Source organism: Macaca thibetana, chromosome 20, assembly GCF_024542745.1.
Source record: "Macaca thibetana thibetana isolate TM-01 chromosome 20, ASM2454274v1, whole genome shotgun sequence".
In the NCBI taxonomy this organism is placed as follows: Eukaryota; Metazoa; Chordata; class Mammalia; order Primates; family Cercopithecidae; genus Macaca; species Macaca thibetana.
In genome coordinates, this window is record NC_065597.1 from 43,442,107 (window position 1) to 43,464,942 (window position 22,836).

At 45.3% G+C, this 22,836-nt stretch overlaps 1 protein-coding gene and 1 pseudogene across 2 annotated transcripts in view; one reads left to right on the forward strand and one right to left on the reverse strand.

Moving 5' to 3' along the window:
• The first annotated feature begins 6,622 nt into the window (after window positions 1-6,622).
• The window catches only part of N4BP1 (NEDD4 binding protein 1), a 74,571-nt gene continuing 58,357 nt past the window's right edge, over window positions 6,623-22,836 (forward strand). The window contains exon 1 of one of the 2 annotated variants that reach the window (XM_050774813.1): window positions 6,623-7,060. In XM_050774813.1, the coding sequence (XP_050630770.1) occupies window positions 6,863-7,060 (198 nt within the window). In that variant the 5' untranslated portion in view covers window positions 6,623-6,862. The remainder of the gene's footprint in view (window positions 7,061-22,836) is intronic. The other variant, XR_007722226.1, reaches the window with a different exon arrangement.
• LOC126944931 (probable ribosome biogenesis protein RLP24) lies at window positions 16,367-16,854 on the reverse strand (annotated as a pseudogene).

Sequence of the window (22,836 nt, forward strand, 5' to 3'; positions counted from 1 at the left end):
TAACAGGCCCACCACATACATTCTGGAGAGTCTGGTCTCATCCTGTCTCTGCGTGTTTCTGGAGGGGTGCATCCTGCCCTGTCCTCTGTTCCTGGAATACGTCAAGCTCAGTTCAGCCTCAGATCACTGCCCCCATAGAGTTGACAGTCTGATGGTGGAGGTGGACCTGAGTCAATCCCATCACTCAAGCACACATAAAACTGGCCCTAGTGCCACGAGTGACAGGGCCACAGTGCCAGGAGCCTGCAGCAGGAGACTTGGCTCATCAGAGAGACCAGTGAATGAATTCTTGACAAGATAACTCTTCAATGGAGCTTTGGAGGGTGAGGAGTTAACTAAATGAAAATAGGGCTCGGTCAGGCACGGTGGCTCATGCCTGTAATCCCAGCTACTTGGGAGGCTGAGGCAGGAGAATTGTTGAATCCAGGAGGCAGAGGTAGTGAGCCAAGATCACACCACTGCACTCCAGCCTGGGTGACAGAGCAAGACTCTGTCTCAGAAAAAAAAAAAAAAAAAAAAAAGAAAATAGGAGGAAGTGGTCGGGTGCAGTGGCTCACACCTGTAATTCCAGCACTTTGGGAGGCCGAGGCAGGTGGATCTCCTGCAGTCAGGAGGTTGAGACCAGCCTGGCCAACATGGTGAAACCCCATTTCTACTAAAAATTAGCTGGGAGTGGTGGCGCACGCCTGTGCTCCCACCTACTCAGGAGGTTGAGACCCAAGAACTGCTTGAAGCCAAGAGGCAGAGGTTAGAGTGAGCCAAGATCACACCACTGCACTTCAGCCTTGGGGGACAGAATGAGACTCCATTTCAATAAATAAATAAATAAATAAAACAGGAGGAAGGGACAGTGAGTGCAAATGCCCTGCCATGGTGTGAGCTGGGCCCAGTGCAGAGAGGAGCAGAGGTAGGGCAGGCAGGAGGCAGGTCTGGCAAGGGCTGTCACTCAAGGCAAGGGCTTTGGATTTTATTCTGACCCTGAGGGAAAGCTCTTGGACCCTTACCCTAAGTAAGGGTCTGACAGATGAGATTTGCAATTTGAGGCCGGGCGTGGTGGCTCAAGCCTGTAATCCCAGCACTTTGGGAGGCCGAGACGGGCAGATCACGAGGTCAGGAGATCGAGACCAACCTGGCTAACATGGTGAAACCCTGTCTCTACTAAAAAATACAAAAAATTAGCCGGGCGTGGTGGCGGGCACCTGTAGTCCCAGTCACTTAGGAGGCTGAGGCAGGAGAATGGTGTAAACCCGGGAGGCAGAGGTTGCAGTGAGCTGAGATCCGGCCATTGCACTCCAGCCCGGGCGACAGAGCAAGACTCCGTCTCAAAAAAAAAAAAAAGGCCGGGCGCGGTGGCTCAAGCCTGTAATCCCAGCACTTTGGGAGGCCGAGACGGGCAGATCACGAGGTCAGGAGATCGAGACCATCCTGGCTAACATGGTGAAACCCCGTCTCTACTAAAAATACAAAAAAATTAGCCGGGCGAGGTGGCGGGCGCCTGTAGTCCCAGCTACTCGGGAGGCTGAGACAGGAGAATGGCGTAAACCCGGGAGGCGGAGCTTGCAGTGAGCCGAGATAGCGCCACTGCACTCCAGCCTGGGCGACAGAGCGAGACTCCGTCTCAAAAAAAAAAAAAAAAAAAAAAAAAGAGATTTGCAATTTGAGAAGATCACTCTGGCTGCAGCATCAATATTTGTAAATAATTTATCTGAATCTCATACTTGTTGTAGCTCTTGACATTTACAGAGAGGCCAAAAAGACTATGGGGAGACCTCATGGTTGTCAGAGAGATGATGGTGGCTTGGACTGTTGACAGGGGATGAGAGAGGTTGAACAGTTTGCAAATTTATTAAAACCTTGTGTGTGTAGTTGAAGAATGATCATATTACCGTTTCTTGCTCAAAGGCCCTACATGTGACTGTACCAAAAACACAGAACGCAGGAAGACACACCAACGTAGACACTGCTAGCCAGGAAGCATCTTCGTCTGCTGATCTGATTGGTTGGGCGTGCCGAGCAACATTCCCTGTGCAGGTCTGTTTGGTTTTGACAGCATCCCACGGTAAGGAGGGTCCAAGACTAAGGGGTTGGTCATGAGACCATGTGATCTCCTCTTGCTTACCTTTGCATGAGGGCAGAAGAAGGGGCTGGCTGCATATCCAAGCTTGCTGCTCCTGTCATTATGGCATAGCACATAAGGTCACTCAGCAGACTCATGTAACCAGCAAAGGGTCTACTCACCACTGGTACAAAAATGCCAGAATAACAAGAGCAAAGTGTGATAAGGAGATTTTATCATCCATGCTAATAAGAGAAGGAGTGGGCAAGATTCTTTCCAAAAATTTCCACCCTTCAATTTATGGAGGGAATGCAGGGGTTTTTAAAGAGAGAGGGGTTTGGAATGGAGAGGAAGGGGGCTAGGAGGGGTCAGTGGTGCGATCCACTCCAACAGCTTATCTTGAATTATTGTTCCCTTTGGTGAAGGGGCCAGTGCCATCCTGGGCCTGACCAGGTTGCAAATGAACTGCAGCCAGTCTTGCAGTTAATTTCTAGTGCGTGAGCATGAGTAAACGTGAGTGAGTGTAGCCAGGAGTAAATTTCAGCCTTGACTGGGGAGAGAATTCTGGAGGTATAAGGTCCATGTCAAGATCCAGCCCCTGGATGGGCACAATGGCTCACGCCTGTAATCCCAGCACTTTGAGAGGCCGAGGTGGGCAGATCGCTTAAGGTCAGGAGTTTGAGACCAGACTGGCCAATATGGCGAAACCCCATCTATACTAAAAATACAAAAATTAGCTGGGTGTGGTGGTGTGCGCCTGTAATCCCAGCTACTCGGGAGGTTGAGATAGGAGAATTGCTTGAACCCAGGAGGCAGAGGTTGCAATGAGCCAAGATCACGCCACTGCACTCCAGCCTGGGAGACAGAGCAAGACTCCATCACACACACACACAAAAGATCCAGCCCCGAAGCTTCTAAGGAAATTCATGACCAGATAAGTGAGCATGGTGTGTGCTTGACAAGTGTTTGGGTAAATAAATGTGCATACGGCATGGGAGCATGGAATGGGGAAGAATAGGGAGTGGAGGTTCACAGTCCATTCTGAGGCTGTATGTCAACATGACAGGAAACACATATACAGCTTGTCTCAAAGTTGTATCTTGAGACTAGGGAGAAAGAAGGAAAGAAAACAAGGTTTTAAAATGCATTTTGAAGCCAAGCTGCTTGGATACAGTCAGATTGCCTGGATTCAAATGGCTATTTCTACCACTTCACTGACTAGCTCTGTGGAACATTCCAGAACTTCTCTATCCTTCTGTTTCCTCTTTTTTTCCCCTTAATTTACATTTTTTGTGGGGGGGCCAGGTAAGAGACAGGATATCCCTATGTTGCCTAGGCACACCCTGAACTCCCAGGCTTAAACAATCCTCCCACCCCAGCCTTCCAAGTAACTGAGACTATAGGCACCTGCCACCACCCCCGGCTGGTTTCCTCATCTTTGAAACAGGAAGAAAAACAATAGCAACCACTGTTGGAGTTTTAGGAGACCAATAAACACTCTTTCTGCCCCTTCTGAGTTCAGAACTAAGGAAGAAAAGCAGATGTCAGCCAGGTAGAGATCAAAATGTCATCTTCATTGCTGACAACAGCCAGACTGGAGGATGTGGTTGAGGTGAAAATACTTTACCCCCAGTCACTAACACAGCAACTGCAGACAGCCCATTACCAGGGCATAGGATGGTCCAACCCAGCACCGCACCTTCTCAGAAAGTTACCAGTCAGAGAAATCCTCCTCCTGCTTTGGGGAAAAGGGGGATGAAAGCTAGATAGACATGTTCCTCCACACCTGGCCCCACTGGGAAATAGAATAGGAATCTCCTCCTGTCCTTGAAAATATGAGAAGCAAGAATAAGTGATTCTCTCCACACCATTTTATGGGCTCATGAGGTTGTTATGAGATTGTTAAGGAAAAACAAAGCTAAAGTATCTAGAATACAGAATCCATAAGGTTTCATCTCTGGCATCAACTATCCTGGCTGGTCAGGCCAGCCAGATAGGCAAGGCTGGTTAACCGAGGGAAGTTGTGGTTGAGTGAGAAACAGCATGAAGTAAGGGAGTTATTGAAAGGGGATTTCTCTCTCTCTCTTTCTCCTTGTTCCTTACACTCAGGAAACCTTGAGAGTTCCCTAAAGGGAAATGCTGACCAAATATGAACTGGCAAGTCTTTTTTTTTTTTTTTTTTTTTTTTTTTTTCTGAGATGGAGTCTTGCTCTGTCACCCAGGCTGGAGTACAGTGGTGTTATCTCAGCTCACTGCAAACTCTGCCTCCTGGGTCCAAGCAATTCTCCTGCCTCAGCCTCCCAAGTAGCTAGGATTACAGGCATGTGCCACCACACCCGGCTAACTTTTTATATTTTGAATAGGGACAGAGTTTCACCATGTTGGCCAGGCTGGTCTCAAACTCCTGGGCTCAAGTGATACACCCCTCCTTGGCCTCCCAAAGTGCTGGGATTATGGGTGTGAGCCATCACACCTAGCCTGGCAAGTCTTAAATTAAAACTGGGGGAAATCCTCCCAAAACTATGTATCTTCAATTATACACCAACCCAGTGACTTATGAGCACAGCTTCATGGCCCAGCATTTTTTAAGGGTGTGTGTTTGCACTGCTTCTGTTGTTTTTGGGTAGGATTTTTTTGGAGGGAAGTGGGGAGAGGAAGGCACTGTGGTGTGTTTTTCAAGGCAGCCTCCCTCCTCACCTCTTACAATTAAGCAATTAAGAATCGCAAGCAGGGAAGTCACTGGGAGCAAACAGGAACCAGCCCTAGGGAAAGCCCTGTCCAATCACTGAACAATAGCAATTCCGTTTAAGGTGAGTGCAATAAGGCAGGAAATAACATGCTGTGTTGACAACATGCCTTACTGATAGATTGCGGTTCTGCAAGCAATACATCAGCAATGCCACACTTGCCACCTGACCTGCCTCAGCCAATCCCAGTTCATCTACCTGATGGAGCAAGGCTGCCGGTTGTGTGGACATCAAGGGAAAAGCCCAGGGGAGCAGGAAGCTGTTGATCTGTGAGCCTAGTGGTTCTCTTCCCTGTGCTGAATCACCTCTTGGTGGGGCACTGGGAGACCACACCTGAGTTTCTGAGACATATGGAAACCCCCATCAGGCTGGATCTCTCACAGGTTTTACCTTGGGTAAATCCTGCTACAGAGACCATTCCCCCTTGGTATTTCCAACTAAGGCATCGTTAGCTCCTCCTCCTTCTCCTCTAGTGGGGATGTACACAGATGGCACAGGCTCCTGGGCCCACAAGTTCACTGTGGTTGCATAATCCACAAAAAGATTTTTCCTGAAAATTGAGCCGTAAATATATTGCTAAGTTAGCAATAATAATAATGTTCAGTGAGCACTTACAGTGTTGGGTACTATATTAATATTCACCATAGGAAGTACTATTGCTATCTACATTTTATAGATGAAGAATTAAAAAGTAGAGAGGTAATATTCCCAGAGCCCCTATCTGCTATAGCCACAATATTTAGCTGAAGGAAAGGAATTCAACACTTTATCTTCCACAATCTGTTTTCATGGATTCAAGAGAATATAAAACCTGGAAAAGGCCTTAGAAATAATTGAGTGTAGCCTTTTATTTTACAGATCAGAAAACAGACCTGGAGAGGGGTTAGGGTTTATTTGCCCCAGTCCCAGGTAAGATCATGAGTGAGCCCCCAAACTCCCACTTTTGGGGCTACTCCCATAACATATCCCCTTTCTTCCCTCACAGAAATCACTCTCCTGAATTTATCTTTTTTTTTTTTTTTGAGACGGAATTTCGCTCTCGTCGCCCAGGCTGGAGTGCAATGGCGCGATCTTTGCTCACCACACGCAACCTCTGCCTCCAGGGTTCAAGTGATTCTCCTGCCTCAGCCTCCCTAGTAGCTGGGATACCATGCCTTGCTAATTTTTTTTTTTTTTTAAGCAGAGACAGGGTTTCTCCATCTTGGTCAGGCTGGTCTTGAACTCCCGACCTCAGGTGATCCGCCCGCCTCTGCCCCCCAAAGTGCTGGGATTACAGGTGTAAGCCACCACTCCCGGCCTTCTTGAATGTATCTTAATCATTTTTTTGCTTTTCAATTCTCCGTAAGTATGCCCATTTTCTTCTCTTCTTGCTACCATTTTTACTGAAAGAGGGAAAGAGAAAAAAGTGAGAAGGGCAGCTAAGAAGGTAACAGCGTAGGGAGGAAGGGAAGAAACAGAGAGAAAGGTCCCATCTGCTTGTGGATTAATGTGAAACTGAATAACTCAACTGCTAGAATCCTGGTTTGAGCGTCAAGATGTCTAAGGTCAAGTCCAATCCCTGTGTGACACTCTCAGTCTCGCCTCCTGGCAATTAAGTTTCCCCAGCTATAAACCCATACATTTACATCCACCAGATTCCCCGAAAGCACTTTGCCCTCATCAAAGAAGTCCGCCCAGGCCTCCAGAACCATCCCTTTACTCTCAACCAACATGGCGACTGTGGGTGACGTCAACTTCCGTCGCCCACACCCACCTCCCTTCCCCTAGGGGGCGGCGAACCTCAATGACGGCTTCGACTGGGGCGCATGCGCGGCGGTGGGGCTCGGCCCGCGGCGGCGGCGGCAAAGGGGCGGAGGGGTTCTCTGCCAGCAGTTGCCAAGCTGCTGCGGTCGTGGCGGGATGGTATAGCTGGGCCTGAGGGCGGGCGGCGGGGTGCGGGCGGGGGCGAGGCGGCCGGGAACGGCCGACGCCGCCTGACTGGCTTGGGAGCAGCGGTAGCAAGCTGAGGGGGCGTCGCCGCCGCCGGCCCCCGGCGCCGCCGCGGGAGGCCGCGCCCGCCATGGCGGCCCGGGCGGTACTGGACGAGTTCACGGCGCCAGCCGAGAAGGCGGAGCTGCTGGAGCAGAGCCGCGGCCGTATCGAGGGCCTATTCGGCGTAAACCTGGCCGTGCTCGGCGCGCTAGGGGCTGAGGAGCCGCTGCCCGCGCGCATCTGGCTGCAGCTCTGCGGGGCGCAGGAGGCGGTGCACAGCGCCAAGGTGAGTCTGGCCGCCGCCCCCGCGCGCCCGCGGCCTGGATCGGTCTGGGTCTCCGGGCGCCCGCTCCTCCCCGCCCCCGTCGTCCGCGGCGATGCGCCGGGGTTGGGAACGCAGTCTCGGGAGTCCGCGAACCTGCCTTCTCGGCTCGCGAGCCATGTGACCTTGGATAGCGGCTTGATCCCCGGAGCCTTAGTTTCCCCATTTGTAAAGTGGCGCTGACGAAAGTACCTACCTCAGAGGGCTGTTGCAAGGATGAAAGTGGGGGATGTGCATGAAGCGCGGGCATAGCTTGTGGCAACGGACCGGGCGCGCTGCGCATGTCGCCTGTTATCTGTTCCCCGGCCACCAGGATGGTACGCAAGGCCTGGTGCTGGGCCCGCAGCCTCGTTATCCACCACCTAAGCCTTTATCCCCCAGCCCCGGGCCTCCACTACTGCAGTTCTGAGCCTTTTTGGGATCTCAGTTCCCCTTGAGAATCGGCAAAAAAACATTAATAGTAATAAAACGCTCGGAGAATGTCAGAAAGAAAGGATGTATGTTTATTTACCTATTTTTTTCTATTTGAGACAGGGTCTCACTCTGTCACCCACACTGGAGTGCAGTGTGGCGCGATCTCAGTTCACTGCAGCCTCGACTTTCCGGGCTCAAGTGATCCTCCCACCTGAGCCTCCCGAGGAGCTAAGACCGCAGGAGCGCGCCACCACGCCCAGCTCATTTTTGTTGTTGTTGTTTGTTTGTTTGTTTGTTTTGTAGTGACGAGATTTCACTATGTTGCCCGGGCAGGTCTCAAACTCCTGGACTCAAGTCATCCTCCCACCTCGGTCGCCCAAAGTGCTGGGACTACACGCGGGAGCCACCGCGCCTGGCCTGATATTTAATATGTAAAAAAACAGCATTATTCCTTGTGTCGATATTACGTACAACTAACATTTACATAACGCTTATAGAACATCAGAGGTTACTTCAGAAGGAATTTGCAGCCCTTAATGGCTTCTAATAAGGTAGATTTTATCCTCCCCACCACCACCCCGCTGTCTTTTTTTTTTTTTTTAATTAACAGCTGGGGAAACTGAAACTCAAAGGGGTGACTCACCTTCTGCCTAAATCAGCATTTCAGACCTCTTCAGCACCTCTATCTACTTCCCTCCCTTTGCAAACCAAAAAGCAACACAGTATGTTCCTCCTCCTAGGTAACCAAGTTTTTCTAGGTTTTTCCATCTCCTAAGTAGGGCAGCAGGATTCAGACCTAAGGAGTTTGTTTCCAGAGCCTTCGTTCTCGATACTTGCCTTTCATACGATGAGCCCTGTCTGCGGGGTGGGCAGGAAGGGCCCTCTTTTTGCATCCTACTTGACAAATGTCAGTGTCCTTGAATCTGAGTAGTCGTATCTCCTGATGTTCTTAGATTTAACAAAAAATCGTGAGTGTTTGCTTTAAACATGCTTAGAGGAGACAGGGCATTCAGCTGTATAGTTCTTCACAGCTTAACTTAAAACATTTTAGGCTGGGCGCGGTAGTTTACGCCTGTAATCCTAGCACTTTGGGAGGCCGAGGCGGGTGGATCAGGAGATCGAGACCGTCCTGGGTAACACGGTAAAAACCGTGTTCCTCTTGAGATTCGGAAAAAAACCATTAATAGTAATAAAACACTTGGAGAATGTCAGAAAGAAAGGATGTATGTTTACCTGTTTTTTTCTATTTGAGACAGGGTCTCACTCTGTCATCAACACTGGAGTGCAGTGGCGTCTCTACTAAAAATACAAAAAATTAGCCTGGCATGGTGGCACGCGCCTGTAGTCCCAGCTACTCAGGAGGCTGAGACAGGAGAATCGCTTGAACCCGGAAGGCAGAGGTTGCTGTGAGCCGAGATCGCGCCACTGCACTCCAGTCTGGGCGACAGCGCCAGACTCCCTCTCAAAACAAAACAAAACAAAAAGCCAACATTGTAGATGTAGAACCAAGTTTGCTTTCCTGGGCTTAACTTTTTTTTTTTTTTTTTTTTTTTTTTTTTTGAGACGGAGTCTCACTCTGTAGCCCAGGCTGGAGTGCAGTGGCCAGATCTCAGCTCACTGCAAGCTCCGCCTCCCGGGTTCACGCCATTCTCCGGCCTCAGCCTCCCAAGTAGCTGGGACTACAGGCGCCTGCCACCTTGCCCGGCTAGTTTTTTGTATTTCTTAGTAGAGACGGGGTTTCACCGTGTTAGCCAGGATGGTCTCGATCTCCTGACTTCGTGATCCGCCCGTCTCGGCCTCCCAAAGTGCTGGGATTACAGGCTTGAGCCACCGCGCCCGGCCGGGCTTAACTTTTTTAGTCAGTTGGATTGCAGACAGCTGGTCTAAGGCGCATTCCCCTTTGTCCATTCTTCCCAGGTATCCAATCTTCTGCACTTCTCAGGGCTTAAACGCTTGACATGATTAAGTCCTGCTTTTTCTTCTGAAAATCTCTTACTTGCATTCGTTCCTTTCCTTTCTATTGCGTTTGCTGCAGTTAAGACTTTCATTACTGTGTGTCCCTTCCCTTGCTCCATTGCCTTTATTCATTCATTGCTCCCTCCCTCCCTGGTTCAACTTGTATTAGAGTAATCCTCATGCAAAAAGTCATTCTCCTGCCCTGGAACCTACTAGAGCCTCCTGTCACCTGTCTCATTCAGCCTAAACTCCTCCTCTGACTTACAGAACGATTAATCCAACCCCACTTTATTTTTCCAATGTTCTGGTTTAGCACCTTTCAGCTTAAACCTCCACTGTAGTAGTCTCTGCCTTTGCTGTGCATTCTGCCTGCTCTGGGTTCTGCTTTTGCTCAAGATTCATCGCAAGCACGGAGAATGACTCCTTTGCTCTACAGAAGAGCCCTGCTGGTCCTGCCAGACCTTCCCAGTGCCAGTTTTCTTGGCTGTCCTTGCCACACAGTTCAGCCAAGCTGTCTGGGAAAGGTGTGTCTTACAGTTTCTTGCTAGTATGTGCTCCTGCTTGTTGATCTTTGTGATATGTATTACTCATAAGTCAACCCTCCCACTTGTAAGAAATTTTTTTTTTCTCCCCTTGAGACTCATGGGTAAGAGTTGAACGCCACAATCAGGGCTTTTTTGTTCTGAATTTGTTTTGGAGTTTGTTTTACTTTCTTGAAGGAAGAGAAAACCATTATCTTGATTTTAAAAACTAAGAACAGGAAAGCAAATTTAATTCAATGTCTGTAATATTTTAAGTTAGGCTATGGAAGAGCAGCAGATTTAGAGGAAGGAAGATTTAGTGTAAAAAAGAGTTTTTCAATTATAGTGTCTCTGCTCAAAATAAGATGAGGTGAAGTGTCTTGTGTCCCACCACGTGGTTTACTTGTGTTTTGCCTTTAAAATGTTAATTCACTGCTTTTTGCAAATGATAGAGTAGTGCAGAATGTAGAGCTTAGTTAGGTGGGCCGCCATTGACTGCAGAGGGATGAAATGGAAACTGCTAGTTGACAGTGATAGTGCCCATGCAGGTTGAAAAACAGGCACTGACTCTGTACCAGTGGCCACTTTTGTTAAAGGGAAGATTTGTTGTAGGAAGCAGTACTTCAGCTGGCCTTTGAAGAGCCAGATATTCCCAGGTGCCTGAACTTCCAGAGGTGGTTGTGGAGCAAAGGCCCAGAAAACATGGAGTGTCATGGTAAACGGTATCCAGGTGCTCCTGTGAAAGATGAAGCCTGAGGTACCAAAATGTCAGGCTAAGGTCATTGGACCTTATTTAATAGAGAATTGGTGAGGATTTTGAGAAGCATGGAATCTTCCTGAAACAGAAGACCAACAGTGGAAGGAACATTGTTGCAAGTTAGCCTTGGGCATAAGGGGGGCAGGGGTGGCAAGGTTTTCACAGGGACAGGGCAGCTGTGTGGATGTGGGGATTTAGGGGTTGGTTTTAAGCCAGGTGGCAGGAGGGATGGTTAAGTTGTTTGACCTGTTGACTGGTGGGGCTACCAGCTTGTCAACATTTAAGGAAAACTCTGGTGCCAGGGAGTGTACTGACGGTTACCCCTTGACCTCAAGGATCCCGTTGCCTCTTAGGGGAGACAGACATGGGGAAGATACAGTAAAGTGTGATACATATAACAACTGCAATGTGTGCAAGGTGTTTCTGTAACACAGGAATGGAAGGGTTGCTCTGCCAGCTGGTTTCCTAGGGAGCAGGGAGCTCCTGGCAGAGGGAAGAAGCTGTGTGCAATCACAGGGGCATGAAAGAGGGCAGTTGCGTCACACATCAAAGTGCTTGGGGCCTGCTGCAGAACATGGATTTTACCCTGCAGGTAGTCAGTGAAGAGTCATGGAAGAGTTAGGAGGACATGAGAGATTTACATTTCCACAAATGTCTCAGTGTTTACACCTCTGGCCTGGGGCTGCTCAGTGTGGTCTGTTGCTGGTTTTCAATAGTATGAGTACAGAAATTGAGAATAAGGGTTGAGCAACTTTTGTGCAATTTGGCATTAATACAGGGGCTAGAGAGGCAATGTCTAAGAGTGAGAAGAAGTCCTTATAAGAGGGCAGTGTCCATAGGGGGCCCAAAGAGAGGGGACTGATGTCAGTGCTGGAAGACATCTTGGAAACAAAGGAGTGTGAGGATTGAATTTCAGAGACGAAAGGGAGGTACTAGCCAGCTGTTGCCTCATTGGCAAATAGAGATTAAAGTGAAGAAACAGAGGTGGGACCCTCCCTGTGAAGCAGTGGTGGAAAGGGATGAGGTTGAGGAGACGAGTTAGAATTCTCCTTTTAGGCCGGGCGCAGTGGCTCATGCCTGTAATCCCAGCACTCTGGGAGGCTGAGGTGGTCTGATCACCTGAGGTCGGGAGTTCAAGACCAGCCTGACCAACATGGAGAAACCCTGTCTCTACTAACATTATAAAATTAGCTGGGTGGGGTGGCGCATGCCTGTAATCCCAGCTACTCAGGAGGCTGAGGCAGGAGAATTGCTTGAACCAGGGAGGTGGAGGTTGCGGTGAGCCAAGATCGCGCCATTGTACACCAGCCTGGGTAACAAGAGCAAACCATCTCAAGAGAAAAAAAAGAACCCTTCTTTTAGATCAAAGAGCCACAAACTCAGAGTGCTTCCTGAGAACCAGGCAGGGAACCTGTGTAGGGAAGTGAGATGGTTGGGAGGAGGGACTGTGATGAACGAAGGCACAGGGCCCTGTTGGAGAGGGCGGATTCCCATGTGTATCGCATTAGTCAGTTACACAGTGGGGCTCAGTGATGTCCAGTGTTCTGATTAAGAGAAGCAAGGAGTCCGGATTTAATTATATATAACATTGTATTTCTTTAAGTGGCCACTAATTTACATTTTTAAAATCATACACATCGAATTATATGAGTAAAATATTTTTAAACTACATATTCGAAAAAACAGTTATATATGCCAAACAAAACATGTCAGGGAACCTGAGCTTTGTTTTTATTTGTTTGTTTATTTATTTTTTTGACCTGAGCTTTGGACTGCCTTTTTGAGACAGGGTCTCCAGGCTAGAGTGCAGTGGTGTGATCTCAGCTCACTGAAACCTCTGCCTCCCAGGCTCAAGCGATCCTCTTAGCCTCCTGAGCAGCTGGGACTACAGGCATGTGCCACCATGCCCATGGTGTATTTTTGTATTTTTGGTAGAGATGGCATCTCACTACGCTGCCCTGGCTAATCTTGAATTCCCGGGCTCAAATGATCCTCCCACCTCAGGATCCCAAAGTGCTAGGATTACAGGCATGAGCCACCATGCCTAGCCCATATGTTTCTAATACTTGAAGAGGGCAGTTGAAGGCTCCAGTGGCGTACAGTACAGTCTCAGTGCTAGTTCATCCCCAGAGAGGGAGCGCAAGAGCTCCGAAACAGTGGGATGTGTTAGGTGCAGTGGAACTGCTGCAGACTGAAAACATAAAAAGGACTGGGATGAAGTAAAGACCAAGGAAGGTTAGATAGTATGAACTTACAGTATCACTTGAGCCAGAAACTCTCAAGTAGGTAATTTTTTCCCCGACTCAAGAGGTTTGTGATGCCAGTACACAAGGATTGGAGGTAAGGGGGTCTGAAGTACAATAGAGCAAGGCACACTGGGGCCCAGGAAATATTTTTGAAGAGGTCAGTCTTGTTCAAGCTAGGACAGGGAAACAGATGAAAGCAGAAAGGGCGGAATGAGCCGCGAGGATTAAGGGAGGGACAAGACCTTTGACCCTGTGTCCTCTGAAACCCAGAGGGTCATGCACACAGGGAAATTAAGTATTGGAGAATTCTGGAGGTTGTAATCAGTAATTTCAGAGCTTGGAATCTTGGATGTAAAGGAATTCTGAGGATGACTCTGAGGGCCAGGGGGTGCCTCGGTAGTTGTGGGTGAGCTGCAAGTGTTCCATACATCTTAGAGAAGTGAGAAAATAGAGGAGATGGCAATGTGAAGTATCTGGAGCTAGTGCTATGCTGGGGTCACCGAAGTCCATAGCAAGAAACTGGGTGCTAACAGTCAGTGAAGCCTGGCTGGTTAACAGATAAAAGAAGTAATTGGAAGTAAATGGCACAGCTACTTGTTTGGGGTCTCCATGAACTTTTAAGGTGTGGAGTTTGCTGACCACAGCTGCCCATCAGTTGATGCTTAGCTTCAGGCATTACTTGATGGCAGTGAGTAGCCACCCAGAGGCCTAGCCAGTGCCCTAAACAGTACGAGCCTGGAGGACTTCAAGCAGAGTCCTGGGGAGGACTACTCAGTCTTAAAACGTTGAAGTTACAGTACACCCGTGAAACTCAGGCAGGCTACCACCCAGTCCATTTTTAATTTGTGAGAAAAAGAGAGGGTGTTTAAGAACAGCTAGTAATTGACCTTTTCCCAGTTTTACTTACGTTTTTATGGAGTAAGGTAAGAATGAAAAAAAAAAAGTAATTAAAGTAGAAGTGGCCTAATGCAGTACTGACTTCAGAAGGTTCAAGTTGACCAGGTACTGTTTTACTACCCTTTCGGTTAGAAGAGCCTGGTACCTGGTTTCATCTGTGCGTGTGTGAGATAGGATTTGGTTCTGTCACCCGGCTGGAGAGCAATGGTGTAATTTCAGCTCCCTGCAGCCTTGCCCTCCCAGGCTCAAGTGATCCTCCCACATCAGCCTTCTGAGTAGCTGGGACTGTAGGCACGTGCCACCATGCTGGGCTTTTTTTTTTTTTTTTTTTTTTTTTTTTTTAAAGAGATGGGGTTTCCTCATGTTGCCCAGGTGGGTTTCATGAATTCTTGAGCAGTTGATTTGTTCATGAAGGAAATAATTCATAGATGTAATACAAGGTAGTGACATGGAGTTTCTGTTTTGATTTTACTAGGAAGAAGGTTGGTGGCCTTTTTGCACTTCCCAGAATACTTTTTACTCACCGTGGTTGTGAAGATCATCTTCTTAAGAAAGAGTGGTTTGTTCAGTCTCTTCTTAGGGCTAACATTTTGGGGTTATACCAGAATGTCGAAATAAGGGATACTGGTATTGCTTATGCTCGGGTCAGAAGTGATTGTAGCTTCCTCTTTCTTGTCCATTTCCCAGCCAGTATTGTAGGATTGTAATTAAATCAAGGACCACATCTTGTTCTGTGTTGGCTTTTTATGAAATTGATGTAATCATAGAAGGCTGGCAGTCTTGAGTTTCAAGAACAAAATTGTAGGGGGGATATCCTTACAGTAATTAATTTAAAAACTTTTTGTAAAATCAGTTTTTTGTTGTTGTGTTATTTTTGTTGTTGTAGTTGTTTGTTTTTTGTTTTTTGAGACAGGGTCTCACTCTGTCGCCCAGGCTGGAGTGCAGTGGCATGATCTCGGCTCACTGCAACCTCTGCCTTTTGGGTTCCAGTGATTCTCCCACCTCAGCCTCCTGGTTAGCTGGGAGTTCAGGCGTGCGCCACCATGCCCAGCTAATTTTTGTGTTTTTTGTTAGAGACAGGGTTTCACTATGTTGGCCAGGCTGATCTTGAACTTCTGACCTCAAGTGATCTGCTTGCCTTGGCCTCCCAGAGTGGTAGGATTACAGGCATGAGCCACTGCACCTGGCCAAAAATCAGTTTTTCATATGAAAACAACATAAAGGAATTTTTTTGGCTTAAAGAAACTGAATTTAGCTGGGCTGGTGGCATGTGCTTATAGTCCTAGCTACTTAGGAGGCTGAGGCAGTAGGATTGCTTGAGTCCAGTAGTTCCAAGTCTGTAGTGAGCCATGATTGTACCATTGTACTCCAGCCTGGGTAACAGCAAGATCTTGTCTCTTAAAGACAAAAAAAAAACACAAAACAACAACTACAAAAAAACACCTTTTTTTAGAAAGATTCCGGTTTCGTTCGGTCTTAGTGCTGACAGAATTAGTAATTTACATTACTTGATGAATAAGAGCTGTAGGAATAAATTCACGTCTGAAAGTATGAAAGTAATTTGTGATTATAGCATCTTTTGATTGAATTACCTACCAGTCTTCTGGGATCTTTATCCATTCTTGAATCAGCACTTTTTTTTTTTTTTAACTTTTTAAATGGTATTATTTTATGTGCAAATAATGAACAGATGTTGTACCCGTAAATTCTACTTTCCAAAAACAGGGGCGTTTAAAAGGAAAACTACATAATAACTTTTAAAAGGCACTGGGATTCCTCTGCTTCTAGATCATTGCTAGGCTAGAAAAATAAAGTTTGTTCTACCAGGAATAACAAGTTAGAACTGAGTATTCTCCAAAGTGGAAATTGAAGCATGTGGTGCCATTCCAGCCAAAGATTATTCAGTTCTAATTCCCAGCATCCACAACTACCTATCAGAACGGTTAAACCAGGTCAGAACAGTCCAGCATAATTCAGCTTCATCAAACAATGCCATTATGCTCTTCTAAGATGCAAATAAACCAAAACAGGAAATACTAAAATCAAAATAATATTTGACACTGTCATACAAACTGTTAGTTCCTTGTTGTATCTGCCTTTCCATAGGATGAATAAAGGGAATATTTGGCTGCAAATAATATTTTATTTTATATATCTCTAGCCATGATTTTTTTCATTAGTTATTATACAAATGCTGCCTAGTGCCATTATCCAATTGGCATAACCATTTATGTCCACAATTCACTTCTGTAGTTATAAGTAGAATTTTCATGATTTACATATCTATCAGTGAAGATTTAACGCTGAGATGCAAGCTAACATCTGTAATATCTGATGTTTTGTAGATGGCAGTGTAGGAAAGATATATTTTAATCACTTCTCATTTAAGTGACCTTATGTAAAAAATAAATAATTTAGCAGTTCCAAGTATCCAAAGGGCATTTTCAAATGTACATAAAAGAAATGATTACAGAGATTTTTAAGAAGCATCTTTGATATCCGCATCCTCTTGTAACTGCTGTACTGTTTTCTCTTCCAACTGCTTCCCTTTGCCTGCAAGAGGGGCTCGGATAAGATGTATGTTTTGCTTGACTTCTTTGATATCCTGAACTTTCTGTAGCTCTTTGTTTTTCTTCAATCTGTTCATTATAAATTTAGCTTGGCGTTTCTGTTTGATCTCTTCAACTCTCTTCATTGCTTCAATAGTTTTATTCCATAGCTTTCACTGGTATTTGATGGTTTCATTTCTATGTTTTTCATATCCAAATTAATTATCCGCTGTAAGCTCTTCGCCACCTGCTTTCCGGAATGCTTTGGTCCATCTAACTTTGCGAGGATTGTGCTTTTTAAAGTTTTTATGAGATTTAGATTTACAGAATCCGAACACCTTGCAATTGTTGCAGATGAACATCATGCCATGGCCAGGGTAGATGGGCCTGAACAGAAATAACACTTCTCGATACACATGTTGGACCTGCATGGGTCCCCACCAACTAAATGCCAAGCTTGAGAAGAATCAGCATATTTAATTCACAGTATGTTTCATTCTTGACCCTGATATTTTTTAAATTAAGAAAATGAAATTGTTACTTTGTTATAATAGGTAGGTTAATGAAAATCGATATATCTCTATTAGGTAATGAATTTGCCTGCAATAATAGAAACCTATACAAAATAAGGGTTTTCTTTCATTTAAAAAGTCTAAAGCAGCAGTCCAAGAGTGAGTAATGATTACAAACTTTACCCTTATGGTCACAAAATGACCGCTGCAGCTCCAGCCATCAGGTCTCTCAAGAAGGAAGGATGGAAGAGGAGGTAACAGTTTTCTAGAAAACCCTAGCGGGTTTCTGCTTACTTCTAGTTGGCTGGAACTATATCATGTGACCACTAGTAGTAAAGCAAGCTATGAAATGTTCAGTTTTACCTAGGCACATCGCTACCCTGAACAAAATATGATTACATTATTTTCCATGTGTTTTAAAAATTTTAATTCCTAAAAAGTGAGCATACGCCTGTAATCCTAACACTTTGGGAGGCTGAGGTGGGCGGATCATGAGGTCAGGAGATCAAGACCATCGTGGTTAACACAGTGAAATCCCATCTCTACTAAAAATACCAAAAAAAAAAAAAAAAAAAAAGTGAGCATATAGCAAGCATTCATTTAACTCATTTGTGAAGGAACCAGCTGGATTTGAAAACTGGTTCAAGGAGCATTAGAGGAAATGAGTATAGGTGCTGAAAAAACGGTATTAGAATAAGATTGCTAGATTTGGGTGCAAAACTGGTGAATGTCCTTGTGAGAATGTAGGAATAACTGACTCAGTTTCTCCTGCTCACGCAGACTCTAACATGCTTCTGACACGAGATGTGTGGGAGTTTTCCTCTTAGCCTCTATTTTGCCAAAATTTGTGAAGAAACAACCATACCCCCATTAGCTCCTTAGGAATTCTGACATAGGTTTTAGAAACAGTTGCAGTTACTTGCTTAGGAGTCATCCCTGCTTAGTGCAACTGTAGTTGCAGCCCTGGTCCTGTGACCCCGGTATCAGATGGGGATGAGGGGTGGGGGCAGTGGGAATTGAAGTGATATTAGAAAGAAAGAAAAAATTATAGTTGTTAATCCAGTATGCCACTCAGATATACCAGTTCTCCAAGCTTGTACCCTAATTCCATCAACTTTACTTTCCTAACTTTAGCCTCTATTAGGACTTCATGAACAGGTTTTGGTTTTACAATACTAAGTAGGGGAAGTGTTTCCCCACCAGACGTAACATCCGTTTCCATAAAGCATTCAAGTAAAGGAGATACAACTTTTTAACTTAAAGCCTGTTTATTACCATTCCAGTTTATATAATCCTGTCAACGCTTACCTTTTCATATTCTCCCAATCTAGTATCCCTAGTTGGGGCTTTCTTCGCCATTGGATCATAGGACTCCTTATATCAAGGAGTTTCAGGGATTTATCTTCACCACCCCCGAAGGTTTTAACCACTTGTGTGCAGAGGCTCTGAGTCCCCGGCCAGAGGGTAAGCAAAGGGACCCTTGTGCTTTATCAATTTTGCCTTGATTAATCTCCCTAGGCAATTTCAGGTCAGATTTCTCATTGTAATCTTTGCCTTCTGACTTTAAATTTCTCCAACGTGGGACAAATTGAGGGACCAAGAGGGGCTCCCTTAGACCTACCTTATTTTTCAGTAATGTTGTATTAAATCTTTTAGTCTCATTAATTTCATTTTATTCATGCCATTTCTTAATAACCACCCTGCTGAGAGGAGTCCTGTGACTCTCCACCTTCTTTTCCTTTTTTGTATCACCCCTATCAATGATTTTTTACTCACCTTGTTAATGATCCCGTAAAAATTTTCCTGGAAGGAGTCTTTTGACTCTCCTCCCTGCCTTTTGCCATTCTTTTGTTAATTAATGTTTTTATTCATGTCTGTAAGACCTAATGAAGCTAAGGAAGCAACCTGATATGGCTTCCTCAATTTTCTGGTTTTGCAGCAGTAAGGTTATGTGAGTGGTTCCACCCTAAAGGACACCCTTAAGCACAGCACTTACCAATTTCCTGAGAAAAACATCTTAAGCAATTCTTAAAAGACCTGGGAAGCAGGCATATTTGCTGAACGAGTGTCCCAGTCACTTTAAAGCCAGTCCCATAAGGCATGCACATCAGTTGCTTTGTCTGGGATGTTCCACTTGGCATTTATAGAGGGAGTTGGGTAGTCCCCCTTCTCAGGGGGAGCCTTTTATCTAGTCCACCAGCCTGGCTGTTTGCTCAGGAATAACCATGTTTGTCTGGATCATGTATAGCCATGTAATTGTTCCATTGTGAGCCATGCATTCTGCATCCACCAAAACTTTTCTCCACTTTGCAGCGTTATACAGAAGCTTATGCATGCATAGATTTGTTGCCTCATGTCCACAGCAAGTCAATATGCACAGACACTGGGTTGCAGTAGAAAAAGAGGTTTATTTGTAGGGCCACTAAATGACGAGACATGAGGAAACCTCAACTCTGACTCCCTAAGGAGTTTGGGGCGTTAGGGTGTTTTAAAGGTTTTGAAGTGGGCCAAAGTGGAGAGATCATTCATTGGTTAGAGTGCAGGGTGAAGTCATGGGACAGGTTGAAGAAGAAGCTGTATTCTCATGCTGATTCTATTCCTCTCTGGGGATGGTCAAACCAGTTAGCATTAGCTGTTCTGCTGGAATTTGACATCTGAAAAACATCCTAAGCAATTCTTAAAAGCCTTATGATTCTAAGGTCAGAAATTTTATCTATAGGAAAATAGGGATGCAAATTTTCAGTGTCTACTGCTACATGACTTTCGGTTACAAGGAAGTAGGTCTGAGTTCAGCTTCATTAACGCTTAATTATAACTATCTTTCTGCCCAGAATTCTTGTTAATCCTGTGAGGACAGCTTCATATACCCTAAATTCAGAATCTGTCTTAGTAATGGCTTTTCAGGAGGTTGATACCAATGTATCTGCCCAGCGGGTTCACCTTGCCCTCTGCCTAAACAGAGCTGGTTTATCAAGATGGGAATTGCAATGGAGAAAGAGTAATTCACGCAGAGCTGGAGACTGGAGTTCTATTACTACTCAAATCAGTTTCTCCACATTTGGGGATCAGAGTTTTTAAAGATAATTTGGCGGGTAGGGGCTTGGGAAGTGGGGAGTGCTGATTGGTCAGGCTGAAGATGGGGTTGAGTCAGATTGTGGGACTGGGTGGTGTCAGCTGATCCATTGATAGCAGAGTCTGCAAAATATCTCAACCACTGATCTTAGTAATGTTGTCCCCAGGAGCAATTTGGTGAAGGTCAGACTCTTGGAGCCAGAAGCTGTATGACCCCTAAACCATCATTTCTAATCTTGTAGCTAATTTGTTAGTCCTGCAAAGGCAGACTGGTCCCCAGACAAGAAGGGGGTCTTTTCGGGAAAGGGCTATTACCAGTTTTGTTTCAGAGTCAAACCATAAACTGAATTCCTTGCCAAGGTTAGTTCCAGCCTACGTCCAGGAGTGAGCAAGGACAGCTCAAATGTTAGAAGCAAGATGGAGTCGGTCAAGTCTGATCTCTTTCACTGTCATAATTTCCTCAGTTACAGTTTTTGCAAAGGCGGTTTCAATCCTTCCCTTTGGGTTTAACAGCACCTTATTCTTAAGGTGTGGGCTATGAAGTTGGGAAAGGGCCGTCAGTCACTCTGCCTTCTTTCTCCTAACCGGGAGTAGTGGGGGAAGGTGTTGACCCCAAAGTGAGAGGAGTGGAACTGCTTTGCATCTGTCTTGAGTGTACTCACACAGGCCAGGCTGAGATTCCAAGGCTTCATGACAAAGGTGTTAGTATTCTCATCTATGGTTTTAGTACAGCATTTAAGCGGACAGTGTACTGTAAATACTGAGTTCTAGGGTAAAGAGTGCAAATTCCAGTTTTAAAAGTAAAGATTTGAAAGCATTAGCTTGGGGCATTGTGGCTCACCAAAATCTAAATTGCAAAGGAAAAAAAGTAAAATAAAAACTCAAAAACAATAACAGGCATACTATAGTTTTTGAAACACAATTTTTCTCTCCCAGTCCTTATTTTTATTAGCAACAAATCATGATAGGACTGATTTGTTTGCAAAATAAACTTTAGTTATTATACTTGGCCTGATTTATTCCATAGAACACAGCAAGAATAATTATTTCTCACATAGGCCTTTTAATTGGCTTTGATGGAATTCAGTTCCATAAGGAACCTCAGTTAAGACTTTTTTAAAGCCAAGCCCATCCATGGGTTTATACCCTCAGATAGCTATGAGTTGGGTAAATTCCTCTCCTCTTGAGGTCCCAAGATAACTTGGGGCTCCTGGGCCTGTCAGAAAGTGACATTCTTTACTTACCACAGGTCAGAAACCCCGTACAGGTACTGTGTCAACAAGGTGTGAGGTCAGTTTTCCCAAGTGACCTCAGTGGGGCTTTTATTGGCTCTACAAGTCAAGTTTGATTCCTTAAAGGAAAGCACGCCATTCCAGTCAAAGCCTTGGTAAAATAACCAGTTTCTCCAATTGTGTCCTGTTAGAAAAGAAAACATTCTTATTGCACTTATGTAAGTAACTGTATCGCCATAAGTTAAAAATACAAATAGTTTCCAAATTCTGGAGAAACTTTTGAGACAGAGTCTCACTGTGTTGCCCAGGCTGGAGTGCAGCGGCACGATCTCGACTCACTACAACCTCTGCCCCCTGGGTTCAAGAAATTCTCCTGCCTCCCTAATAGCTGGAATTATAGTCCTGCACTACAATGCCTGGCTAATTTTTGTACCTTTAGTAGAGATGGGGTTTTTGCCATGTTGGCCAGGCTGGTCTCGAACTCCTGGCCTTAAGTGATCTGCCCGCCTCAGCCTCCCAAAGTGCTGGGATTACAGGCGTGAGCCACCACGCTTGGCTCTGAAAAAACAAAAAGGATCAACTTTTTAAGCAAAAAAAGTGAAGAAAAAGATTACTTCAGTTTTCTGTTCGGTCCATTCAGTTAACTCCTGTTCTGCTTGATATTCATGAATATTTTAGCTATCCCTGAGAGTCCTGAAAGTTTTTTTTAATTTTAATGTCACAGTCTCCAGCATTATTAGAAACTTGCATTCAAGGGCACCTGTCGAAGTTTTATAGCTAATTATAAAACCGTTTTCTAAAGAGGATCAAAACAAGACAATTGTCTGTGGATGAAAAAACATTTTAGGGCAGCCACAGTCAACGACACAATTGACAAGGAAATTTGTTACCTCTGTGGCACACAATAATTAACATAACAATTGTAATATTATTGATAACATATAGTGAGGCATATCAGAATTATAGGAATCTCATACAGTTTTACAACACATATTAATAACATATTTATATGAATATAACCCAAAGAGAATTAAATACCATTTTATATTTGACAGTGTTTCCTTTGTTGAAAACACTGGATATCAGAAGGGCACAGTGGCTCATACTTACAATCCCAGCACTTTGGGAGGTCGAGGCGGGCAGTTCACTTGAGGCCAGGAGTTGGAGACCAGACTGGCCAACATGGTGAAACCCCGTCTGTACCAAAAAATACAAAAATTAGCTGAGTGTGGTGGTGTACGCCTATAATCCCAACTACTTGGGAAGCTGAGGCATGAGAATTGCTTGAACCCAGGAGGCAGAGGTTGCAGTGAGCCAAGATTGTGCCACTGCACTCCAGCCTGGGCAACAGAGCAAGACCTTGTCTCAAAAAAACAGCACTGGATATTCACAAAGTAGAATCCCAGGTCACCATAAGTCATTCGTTTAACCAAAATGATAACTCACAAATTTTAAAACAGGAAAAACCTTTACTCTGGTAGAGAGGAGACTCAGCTTTCCAAATAATAAGATCCAGTGAAGATGGCATGATGCCAACTGAATTTGTCTTTTCTCTCTACACTGCCCCCTGCCTTTTTTGTAGTT